At 38.9% G+C, this 12,552-nt stretch overlaps 2 protein-coding genes across 4 annotated transcripts in view; one reads left to right on the plus strand and one right to left on the minus strand.

Moving 5' to 3' along the window:
* Window positions 1-1,491: 1,491 nt before the first annotated feature.
* LOC149135452 (uncharacterized) lies at window positions 1,492-2,481 on the minus strand. Its single transcript, XM_089353065.1, has one exon. The coding sequence runs from the start codon at window positions 2,479-2,481 to the stop codon at window positions 1,492-1,494; it is 990 nt and encodes a 329-aa protein (XP_089209191.1).
* A 4,004-nt stretch (window positions 2,482-6,485) lies between these two features.
* LOC106883079 (TLC domain-containing protein 5) overlaps window positions 6,486-12,552 on the plus strand; it is a 33,059-nt gene continuing 26,992 nt past the window's right edge. For 2 of the 3 annotated variants that reach the window (XM_052967876.2, XM_014933960.3), the window contains exons 1-2: window positions 6,486-6,716; window positions 11,026-11,233. In XM_052967876.2, the coding sequence (XP_052823836.1) occupies window positions 11,047-11,233 (187 nt within the window). In that variant the 5' untranslated portion in view covers window positions 6,486-6,716; window positions 11,026-11,046. Of the gene's footprint in view, window positions 6,717-8,403; window positions 8,520-11,025; window positions 11,234-12,552 lie in introns of those variants that run through there. The other variant, XM_014933961.3, reaches the window with a different exon arrangement.

The raw sequence follows: 12,552 nt of genomic DNA on the forward strand, positions 1-12,552 counted from the left end.
CTTTGTCTGCACACGCAGCCTGGCTCAAACCAGCATTATTAATCAACTTCAACCTTCATTTGAAATTTACATTGCATTCGCTCGTCATGTTACGTATATGCAATTTTACCTGTTTGACAACTTGCCTATTGAAAATTTTCCCTGAAGAAAGCAGGTTATATGATATGAAATTTATGAATACATCAATAAAATTCTGCCGAAGCAGCTATCATAAATTTTAAACACCATTTGCATTCTCTTTACATACGTGCGCGCGCACACAAAGAGAGAGAGAGAGGGGAAATTAAATGTTATAGTTACTCTATGACCGACCATAACATTTAACTTTCTAAAAAATATATATTATTGCTCTAATGCTTTTTCGGCTGTATGAACTACTGGCGATATATCAATATTATGCTAAAACTCAAAGTTTGTCTGTTTTCCTGCCCTTTGGTTAAGATGATAAAGATTACAAATAAAATAGAAACGGGGGCACCAGTATTTTCTTAATGAAACACTTTGAAATTTGGGACACTGGTAGAATGTGTCATATAAAACATCTTTTACTCTTAGTCTTCTTAACAAAAAAACCTACATCGCAAGTTATTCCATGTTAAAGTTGTCGTATTTCTGTAATTTCAACCAATCACTGACGTCTATTCAGCTGAATAGAGTTACTGCTGGGCGGTCATAAAAATGTTATTCCCTGTGACCTATTTCATCCGGTTTAATCGTAATTTATACGCATATATTGTTTATATAATAAATTACGCTGTGCGTATCTATGTGTGTAACAATTTTAGAGTTCGGATTCTAGAGTTAGGGTTAGTTTTAGGGTTAGGGTTAACAGTCTGGTTAGGGTTAGGGGATTAATACGATATACACCGTTACAGCGCTAACTGTTTTCAACTGAATAGACGTCAGTGATTAGTAGAAATTATCGAAATAAGACAATTTTTTACATGAAATAAATTCCAATACAAAAATTTTTTTCTGTTCTATGACACAAAATAGATAAGTATACGAAGTTTGAAAGTCTTTCGGTACCAAAAACACTACATAAAACATAAATGAAAACTGGTGCCCCAGTTTTGAAATAGATCCGATATTTCCCCTTTCAAAAAATCAAGATGAAAGTGTTGATTTGCGGCGGCGACACATCAAAGAGTCGTTGCAGTTATCACCGTCCGACCTTTTTTCTTATTTTCTTTTCCTTCTATTAATCATTCATATAACTTGGAGACAGTCGATGGATACCGCATATTCTCCTCCATTTTCTCATTGCTATATATATATATATATATATATATATATATATATATATATATATAGCAATGAGAAAATATATATATATATATATATATATACTAGCAGAAGTGCCCGGCGTTGCTCGGGGCTTAATTGTTTTAAAGTACTGTTGATGATTCTACTCAATTATGATTATTGAGGGAAAGATTGCTATAAGTTGAAAACCAACCAATCAATTTGCAACTGGACAGAAAGCCTTGCCTAGAGCATTGCAGCACTCTGAGAAGTGGGTAACAGTAGAATGTGAGGTGACCCTGAAAAAGCTGTTTTATTGTTCTCACAATTGTAACAATGTCTTAGCAATGCAGATGACTTAAGACACGCACGTACTGTATCAGCTCTATTCCCCTTGGGAATGACTGGCAGTGTTTGCCTGAAGTCCCCTGAAAGAAGAAGTGTTATGCCTCCCATGGGAACTGTAGAGTCTTTGATGTCTCTCAGAGATCTATGTAGCGCCTCAAGAGCACCTCTGTGGGCCATTGTACATTCATCCCAAACGATAAGCTTGCATCGTCTGGACACTTCTGCCTGATCTGAGCTGTTACTGATGTTGCAAATTGGTGTGTCCGTCTTCGCTAAGTCAAGCGGAAGGTTGAAAGTGGAGTGAGCTGTCCTGCCGCCTGGCAACAAAGTAGCCGCAATTCCAGATGATGCCACAGCTAAGGCAACGCCTTGTGTTCGCCTAATCTCAGCCAATATTAATTTTGTGACAAAAGTTTTGCTAGTTCCTGCAGGAGCGTCGAGGAAGAAAATCCCCCCAGCTTTGTCCCGGACAGAATTAATAACGGAGTTGTAAGCGAACTTCTGTTCTGGAAGGAGCTTTGGCTCATTGTTCGCTATGTACTGGGCAAGTTCGTCAACATTATAACATGTCTCACGCAGCAAATCGGAAGACAGTGTGTTTGGGCGTTCCCGGTTTGTTGAAGGTAGCCCATACACTGGCAACGCACTCCCGCCCATATTGAGAACAGTATCTTTGATTTCAAGCAGCGCTCTGTTGTAAATGAGGTCACTGTACTCGACGTCGATTGATGGATTTAGCAAGTGAACCTGATGCAGGAAATCTTCAGACATGTAATTTTTGTAGGTCAGCCATAAAGAGGCGGGATCACCCAAGTCGCACCATAGGAGTAGAATAGCGAAAAGCGATCTTAGTCTTTTAGGGGATTTTAACAAAACGCCCTCCGCCATAGTGGCGGCCCATTGTGAATCGTCCTCCAAAAGTCCGCGCCTGAAGCAGGCTTCGAGGAAAGTGTCACATAATTCACTGTCAACAGTTCTTATGTTTTGAAAGCTTTGTGGGCCGACAACGTCATGAAAGAGAAGGCGAAGGTGAAAACACTCATGCTGGTTGGGAGGCCCAGTGTACACTCTTCCTAGACAACTGTTAAACTTGACACCGAGATGTCCTTGAACATCCTGACCTGACTTCCTACACACCCAAGTGTTCTTTGACCACACATAGTAGGACGGAACCTGAGGGTATAAAAGCGTTTTGGCAAATGTGTCAATTTGGCAAAGCCTAAAAAAACAGTCAAACTTGTTTCTTTTCGATTGGCTGCCAATTGAGCAGCAGTCTGTTCAGTAAAATAAGTCCGCTGGCCGTTTTCCAAATGAACCGCGAGTTGTATGATGGCGGGGTTCCTTTGGTGAAGCGGAAACCCGAATATCCGCCAAAAAGCTTCACCACTGCTGATATATCGACCTGCCAAGTACTGCGACACCTCGTCCATGCTATTGTCCTTTTGAAGGCCGAACATGGCAGCGTCCGAACCCTTGTTAACATAAATACTGAATGACAGAACTCCACATTTATATGAGCGTTGAAAATTGTCATCAGTAATGGACAGTATGGGACCACCCATCTATTATCAACTTGATGACCCCGTAAGGTTATAGTGAATCCCCCATTCTCAGGCCGCCTTCGTCTGTACAGTGGATATCCATCACCAGCGGTCTGGGTCTCGTCCACGAAACTCTTTGGGTATCGTTTAGTGCACACATGGTCTTTGTGGCATGAGAATTTTTGAAAACCGGGACCGCACGGACCATGCATAATGTGTGCCTTGACAATGTCGTACAGCTGCCGGTCAACAGTGAGGTTTGGGATTTGTGCTTTGATGATTTCATCTATAAGTGTAGGGTCTATTTTGGTGACCAACCAAACCAAAATGTGTGCGTGTGGCAACCCTCTCTTCTGCCACTCAACAGTATACATGTGACACTTAACAGGGCCAAACACCTGCCCTTTTTTTATGAAATCAATTAGCGTAGTCAGCTTCTGCTTGAAAATTCTGGCAATAAGATCATGCCGATGGCAGTACTGCTGGTGTGGGAGAAGTTCCCGTGTTACCTCAACCCACTTGGGGTTACATGTAAACATGATGAATAAATCAGGGCGTCCATAGTGCCGAACGAAAGTCATAGCGTCTTGTGTTCGCTCGTGCATGTATTGTGGCCCCCGTGTATATATGTTGAGGGGAGAATGCACATTTTGCCGATGTTTCTTGGGTCAGCGTCATTATTGATGCCATCACACAAATGGATGTAGGAATCTGATCGCAGCTTCTTCTAAGTGACAGGTATTTGCATGTATCTGTGTATTTGTATGTAAGTGTATAGGTGGCATTTCATGTGCGGAATAAAAGGTGAAAGTTGTTATAGAAAGAGGAAATGACATTGTGTTACAGGGGAAAATATTTATTTGACTCTCTTTTTCTTTCGTTTCTCTGTTAGGGTTTAGTTCCCGCCAATTAGAATGAGGTTATTGGTAACCATAGGTACATATATATGTGTGTATTTACGTATGATTGGCAGTGTGTCTGTTTATTTGACTCTCATTCCCCTTCGTTTCTTTGTCTTTTTTCTTGGATCGTTGGTAAACGTTCATAAGAGAAAGTAGCAATTGAAACGATGTGTAAGAGGAATAGAAATAGTTAATTTTAGAGGGGCAAAGTAATTCTGTATGTAGTTTTAGTATCTGTCATCACAGTATCGAAATGTGATTGTTTCAGTTTTGATAGTTTTCTTTTTCTCCTTCCTTTCTTTTTGTATTTGTTGTTGGATTTTTCGTAAAGCTTCATAAGAGAAAGTAGGAGTTGAAAGGATTTGTATTAGAAAGAGGAAATTAGATTTTATTAGGGAGAAAATGTTTACCTCCGTAGTTTTACGGATTTTATTCATTATTAGGACATTTTTGGAGTGAAAAAATGACGCAGTGACCTAACTTATTGTATTTAGAATATTAATTGCGATTGTTTAATCAAAGAAATTTAGAATTGTGTAAATGTATGAATTTTAAGCATACACACACACAGAGTAGATTTGCCTTTTATAGTATAGATATATATATATTGTCGTCGTCAGCTATATCTCGTATCCAAAAATTATTGCTAAGTGGTTCATCCATATTGATGACGTTGATAACGGATAAAACCGATCCTAGTTCATTCATCACACACACACACATACACACCGATAGAGAGATTAAGTATATACATAAGGTGGAAGCGCAATGGCTCAGTGGTTAGGGCAGCGGGATCGCGGTGGTAGTATCACAGTTTCGATTCCCAGACGAGGCGTTGTGAGTGTTTATTGAGTGGAAACACCTAAAGTTCCACGAGGCTCCGGCAAGGGGCGGTGGCGAACCCTGCTGTACACTTTTACCACAACTTTTTCTCACCTTTTGTTCCTGTTTCTGTTGTACCTGTATTTCAAAGGGCCAGCCTTGTCACACTCTGTGTCACGCTGTACGTTAAGGGTACACTCGTCTGGGGAGTGCTCACCCGCTTGCACGTTAATTTCACGAACAGGCTGCTCCGTTGATCGGATCAACTGGAACCCTCTTCGTAACCGACGGAGTGCCACGCATATGCATAAGTATGTATACACATACGCACACATAGGCATATATATATGTATACATACACACTCACAAAGGAGCACTCCGTCAGTTACGACGACGAGAGTCCCAGCTGATACGATCAGCAGAACAGCTTGCTCGTGAAATTAATGTGCAAGTGGCTGAGCAATCCACAGACACGTGTACCGCTAACGTAGTTCTCAGGGAGACTCAGCGCGGCACAGAGTGTGACAAGGCCGGCCCTTTGAAATACAGGTACTACTAATTTTTTGCCATCTGAGTGGACTGGAGCAACGTGAAATAAAGTGTCTTGCTCAAGGACACAACGCGTCGCCGGGAATTGAACTCACGACCTTACAATCGCGAGCCGAATGCCCTAACCACTAAGCCATGCACCTTCACCACACTCACATACACATGCACACATACACATAGACAGACAGATAGATAGATATATAGATAGATAGCCAGCCTAATTTGATTAATTTAAACTAACCAAATGGGTTAATGTCAAGATGTAAACATTAACCGATTTTTTCTTTTTTTTTTTACACAAGTGTCGTTACTTTTACTTTATTATGAAAGTAACAAAATACTCAATAACATTTTAATGGCAACAAGGTTATGTTTCATTAAAATAAATCACATGTTAATTATAATAGTCTGCGAACATATAACAATATTTTGCGTAACCGTTACTTTGTGTTCACCAATTTCTTATTGTTGTTTATTGTTACATACTTCTTAGAGTCATACAAGTGTGTGTTTTGAAATATTTTGTGTGAATGCATCGAGAGTGAACCATAGGTTCCAGGATGGGACTCACGAGATATTTGCGGAATATCTGCGACAATCCAGGTTGTATAACGGGGTTTTATATCGCTGTTGATTTCAGTTGGATGGCCAGAGCAAGGTGCATTTTGACCGGAAAATTTTCCAATCGACATCTTGTAAACCACTTCTAGCGCACGTGTTTAGTAACAGCATCGTTTCCGAACACAACGCATGTCTTCCTGCAGGTTTCCGCCGCTGTTTTGCCATTTTAAATTATAAAGCATGAGGTGTCGACTGTGTTCGTTTTGAATCTGCATTTTCAGGTTGATCTGAAGCTAATTAACAACATCGCTACTGACTGCAGAAAAATATAAAAAGCAGCAAAGAATTTATGGTAGATTTTCGATTTTTTTTTTAGCTTCTTTAATTTTATAAAACTAAGAATTACACACAAAAAAAAAAAATTGGACGAACCCATAACCTAATTCGATGACGTAATGTCTGTATGCTCTTCTTTCCGTTTTTCTAACGTATAACCACTACCGCAGTGTTTACAAACACATATTAGCTACATTTCAACGAATAAACGACGCGAACGGCCTTCACTGCAGACAGAATCTCTAAGGAAGTTGTCCCACACCCATTTGGTGTGTACCCAGCGATAAACCCCACCCTTTAACGGCCTTCGCTGCTGTCTGTATCTCCAAGGAAGTCCACCCTGTAAAGTCATGCTAACGCAGCTATCCTGTTCGGCCCGGAACTGATCCATATTTTTATAAGTACACTATCGGTAACTAAAATTTCTTTTTCAATATTAGCTCTCTGATATAATAATATTTTTGAGTGTTATTATTTAATGCAAAGTTAACTGACCCATGAAGAAAGGTGTTCTGACCGTGATCACCACGCCCTTTTTGGGCTTACGGACGATCGTTGAGTATAGCGCTCCACTTTCATTTTGTAAAACATGCTTAGTATCATTTCGTTTGACAACCGGCGAATTTTTTTTTTTTTTTTTTTTTTGTTCATCGTTGTTACGACTGGATAGTTTGTTGTGTTATAAACTTCTGTGGTTTTGTATTTGTTCATTTTTGTTGTAGAATTATTTCGGGACCAGCCTATTCACACACACACACACACACACACACACACATACGCCTTAGAGAGAAAGAAAAAGAGAGAGAGGCTAGCTTGTTTGTCATACCGGCTACTAAAAAAAAAACAAAGAAACATTTCTTTTAATTAGAAAAAAAAAAAAAAAAAAAAAAAGTAATGTTCGTCGCCAGCTAAAAGAAAGCGAAATGATACTATCTGCAGTTTAGCAAAGTAAAAAAGGGTCTTGAATCTTATCGGTCGTAAACTTGTGATCATTCAATTGTAACAGCTTTGTTTACATACAAGTTAGCTGTCATTAATTTCATTTTCTCATTCGGCGAGAATTGCTTCTTCTATATTCAAACGAATGAGATGGCTAAATGAGCGAAAAGCCACGCTTGCCAACAAAAGCCACGCTTGTCAACACCGAAGACTAGTGTAATGATAGCAAGAGCCGCATGTCCGTCTCTGTGTGTGATGTAGTGAGTGTATAGTAGCAGCTATACAGTTCTCTGTTATTTCTCACTCGCGTCTTTAGATCAATCGATAATCTTATCTTCTAATACATCGAAAATGCTAAACGTACAGTTCATTAATAATAGTATTCTAATAATGCTATATACACTACCCAGAGGTTAGTGTGTCTGTAAATGATCATGACCCTTTGTGAGCATTCAGCTTTTTATTAACTGATCACGGAATGAATTAAGCCTAACTATAATTTTGGTCGGTGCATCGTTTGTACACGAAATTAGATGTGTATTATGTTAGCGAAGGTTCTGTTTATGCATCTCGGAGTTGGAGATAATATATCCGATGGACTTCTGCACTGCACAGCTTTTTGTCTACAACATTGTAGTCACAAGATATTGGGTTATCCAACACCAAAGTACAGTGCAGTGAGATTGAACACAGAATCATATAGTTACAAAACAAAACTCTTAACCACACAACTTCTTTTCATCCAACATATACATGTTGTTAGGAATTTCTCTGTGCACTACATTGTTAGTGCATAGCCTGAGTCAATTCTGGTCGAATAAACTTCAGATCAAAATTCATTCCACCCGTGACCATACAGACATAGTATATCTACGGTAGCACAACCTAAAGGTAGTCTATGGCTGAAAGAGGGTTTGGCTGCTATTTTTACCAGACCTAGCGACTGCGTCAAGATGTCTCGTTTGCTCAACTTAGGTACAGCGTTATGTGGATGGGTAAAGCAGGAACTACAAATGCTGGTAAAAATAGAAATAGTAACTAAATCAGTGTTGCAGATTTTAATGAAATGAATATAATATAGATATATCGTTTTATATACAGGTGTATTTGTTATGGCGAGTCGCAATGGAAAATTTCAGGTCTTTTAAGAGTTGTTCCCCTTTATATCCAATTATAAGGCAGTGGGGGTGGTTGTTTAGGTGCTTCGTGTATTCTTATTATTTGAAACTAACTGCAATCAGGAAATAGAAAACTCGGTGTGCTGTGGCTAGTTCAGGTACTGTTTCTTGTTAATAAATTTTAATTGAGACGTTTGCATTCCTGATATATCGTTGGCTTGATGCGTATCTTCATGTAGAAAATTAAATTTAACAGTCCGAAATATTATCGCCGCTCCCAGTGTTTATGCATTTGTGCGTCCCAGCAATAGCCAAGCATCTAAAAATATCTACCACCCGTGCTACCACTTTTAACTAGGTAGAGTATTCATAAAACTAAGGTTATTTATGTAATATTTGGGTCGTGCATGCGTGCGTGTGTCTGGGATTATTATTTTTTATTTACTCAATAACCGGTTTCATTCATCGAACTGGGGTCATGCAGGGGCTACCACCTTCGTGGTTTTAGTCAATCACATTGATTGTATTACATATTTCACTTCACTACTTATTTTATCTCTATTTATCAAATGACTCAGTTACGTTTTTTCACATAACACTGGATTTTAAGCGAAAACTCTTAAAAATGCGCGCGCGTACACACACACACACACACACTTTATTTAATTTACTAGCTGTTGTTGAAGGGGCAGTGCCCATTACCTTAGCAGGCTCTCTGATATGGGTGAGATTAATGCCATTTATGTTCCATTCAGACAATTGTAACTTGACACATAGGGAAAAGATATGAACTGGGAGGAGATTCCAGAGAGACGATGCTTTGAGGAGGAAAGACTAGGAATTGTGGTTAGTGCATGGTCTGCGGTGACTCGAGGTCAAACCATTGGGGAACCAGTCTGACCAAAGCTAAACCACAATAATTTCATGTGATTGGTATATTAAACAACCAGTCAGAGTCAAGCCATTGCATGAGTCAGTTTTTTAGAATATTCTTATACCTTATAGAAAATCCACTTATGGATCCAACACACTGTGCAGACTGTTGAGAGTAGCCAACTCATTCACATCTCACTTTTTACCAGGCAGAATGTTGAAGCAAATGTGCAATGTGTCTCTGTTCTTGTCACAAATTTTTGTCATAAACGGTTAACACAGGTGGTTGATAGACGACCCGGGAAGATAGTTAAGACAGGTGGCAGATAGATGACCAAGGAAAATGGTTAAGACAGATGACAGGTAGACGACCCAGGAAGATGGTTAAGACAAATGGCAGATAGACGACCCAGGAAGACAGTTAAGACATGATAGATAGACAACAGGAAACTCCATCATCACAAATATAACTCAATTGCTTTCAGTTATATTGAGTTAGCCACACGTTGCAGTATCAGTGAGCTTATTGTAAATTCCATGCAGTGTATCTCTCCCAGTATGTAATTATGGCTGTTGTTATTCATAAAAGACCAACACAGTTTAACTCTGTGCAATAATAAATTCTTCTGTTAAATGTTTGTAGATGTCATTCATTTACTTTCTCATGCAGCCCAAGAAACTCATGAAAGGTCTAAAAATTGGAAATAAAAGGTCTGATTCCTTTGTACATCTGCATAAACCCACATGTATGCACAAGGAATCAGATCTACAAGCATGAAGTCTCAAAGTATGTTGAACAGGCGCAAGTTTTAATAAGGAAAACAAAATATAAGTCTCTACTATCATCATAGAAATAGCCATGCTCAATATTCAAAAAGAATTTGGTAAAAATTATGATATATCTGTTTATATTATTCATGCATTTCGGGTGAAGTAGGATTACAAGCAAGCTGACAGCGAAGGAACACTATATTTGACAAATGCACTGAAGTAAACTATAAAAAGACTCATACAATGAATTCTTTTAAGCGCTTGTAAGATGCCTGGGTTATGTTCTCATACTTAATTCTCCCTTCTTCACCATCTGTATCTTTCTACTCTTTTTACCATCCCAATGGTGTCACACTGGTTCTGTTTAAACTCAATAGGCTCCTTCTTTATACATGTAATTCTAGCCAACACTTCCTCAGGGCTCTCCTTTAATGACATCTACTACAAGCCAACATTATCCAAACACACACACACACCAGCAGTTAGTGTCCTCCTGTCATGACAATGTCTTCATAACAAGAGATTGTCTGTCTTTCTTTTGAGCTCAAATTCCACCAAGGTTGACTTTGCCTTTCTTCTTTTGGGGTCAATAAATTAAGTACCAGATGCATACTGGGGTCAATCTAATCTACTGCTCACCCCTCCGCCAAAATTTCATTTTACTAATCCTTAATGAGTAAGTTTATTATTTTACTAATCCTTCCAAGGCATTTTCATAATTGACAATGAATTTCATTAGAAATATTGTCATGAAAGGCCTAAGCTTCTATTTGAGATCATGATATTTGACAAACTGAATGTATTTCAAGGTAGAGAGGAAGATAAAAATTTGTTTTCTAATAATATATAGCTAGCTAGAGGTGATGGCCTCTTGGATCTAATCAACGGCAGCATTCGTTCCATTTTCCTGGACTGCCATGTTAGCTTGGCAATAACTATTAATATCCAGTACCGCTGCCGTAGTCTTCTTTAGAGAGACTTAGAAATATTCATGTTTCTATTATATTCTTACTTTTCCAGGAAACATTTCAAGTGAATGGTATGTTAACTCAAGTTGTACTGACATCATCTCTGTGGACAAGTCTCTATTGTTTCGTGTGTTACTTTTGGAGAAGCAAGTCATATGAATGGTCATGTCGTTCTGTAAGTCTGCTACACGCACTGCTGATAACCTCTCTCTCATACTACTGCACTTTTATTCAAGGTCCATGGCCTTTTACAGATGCAGGTAAATACTTCATAATGTCATAATACTGTTTTTTATAATGTCATATTGTATAATATTGTAATATTGTTTACATCATCATTTAGGATCTGTTGTCCATACTAGCATGGGTTGGAGAGTTTAACCAGGGCTGGTAAGTTGAGGGGCAATGGACTTTTTTATGCACCACTGGCATAGGTGGCACAAGCATGGATAATTTTTACATGGCACAAAGAAGTCTCTAGATGGTAACTCATCCTGCTAGAAATAGCAGCAAAATCTCTCTCCTGTTATATACTCCCTGCTGTCTGTAAAAAAATCTCAGATAATGTAGTCCTGAATGCAGTTTCCTTTGCAAAAGAAAAAAATAAAAAATAACTGTCATATAGGCGCAGGAGTGGCTGGGTGGTAAGTAGTTTGCTTACCAACCACATGGTTCTGGGTTCAGTCCCACTGTGTGGCACCTTGGGCAAGTGTCTTCTACTATAGCCTCAGGCCTATCAAAGCCTTGTGAGTAGATTTGGTAGAGAGAAACTGAAAGAAGCCCGTCGTATATATGTATATATATTTGTATGTGTGTGTCTGTGTTTGTCCCCCAACATCGCTTGACAACCGATGCTGGTGTATTTACTTCCTTGTAACTTAGCAATTCGGCAAAAGAGACTGATAGAATAAGTACTAGGCTTCCAAAGAATAAGTCCTGAGGGGTCGATTTGCTCGGCTAAAGGTGGTGCTCCAGCATGGCCACAGTCAAATGGCTGAAACAAGTAAAAGAGTAAAGAGAGTCATTATTGGTTTGCTCAGTTAGGGCTGATCTAGATCTATACAACAATGTGGGACAATTCATGTGGTCAGTCAGCCTGCTAGAAATAGCTACTAAGTTTCTCTCTTATCATACTTTATAACTTCAAAAGGAAGGATGCAGTAAATAATGTAGTTTTCCCCGACTAAAAATATGAGATAGTCCTGAGTGATGGCAAAAAGTTTGTTTATTGGCAAAGTAGACTACATAGAGGACATGCTGTGTTAGCCAAGGACGAAAATACGTGGAAAATAATGTGTTGAGAAACAATGGATATATAAAAAGTGCTGTGAGTTCTCATGTAGGCTGGCAGAGTCATGAGAATTTCAAAGTAATTAAATCTTTTTATTGTCCAGAAAACCTACATATCATCATCATCATCATCATTGTTGTTGTCATCATCATTATCATCAACTCCACTGCCACCACCACCATCATCATCATCACTTAATGTCCTTTCTTTCATGCTGGCATGGGTTGTATGGGTTGTCGTGAACAGATGAGATGGAGGGCTGCCCTAAGTTCTAATATCTGCTTTAGT

This window comes from Octopus bimaculoides, chromosome 5 (genome assembly GCF_046866305.1).
Source record: "Octopus bimaculoides isolate indiv1 chromosome 5, ASM4686630v1, whole genome shotgun sequence".
Taxonomy (NCBI): Eukaryota; Metazoa; Mollusca; class Cephalopoda; order Octopoda; family Octopodidae; genus Octopus; species Octopus bimaculoides.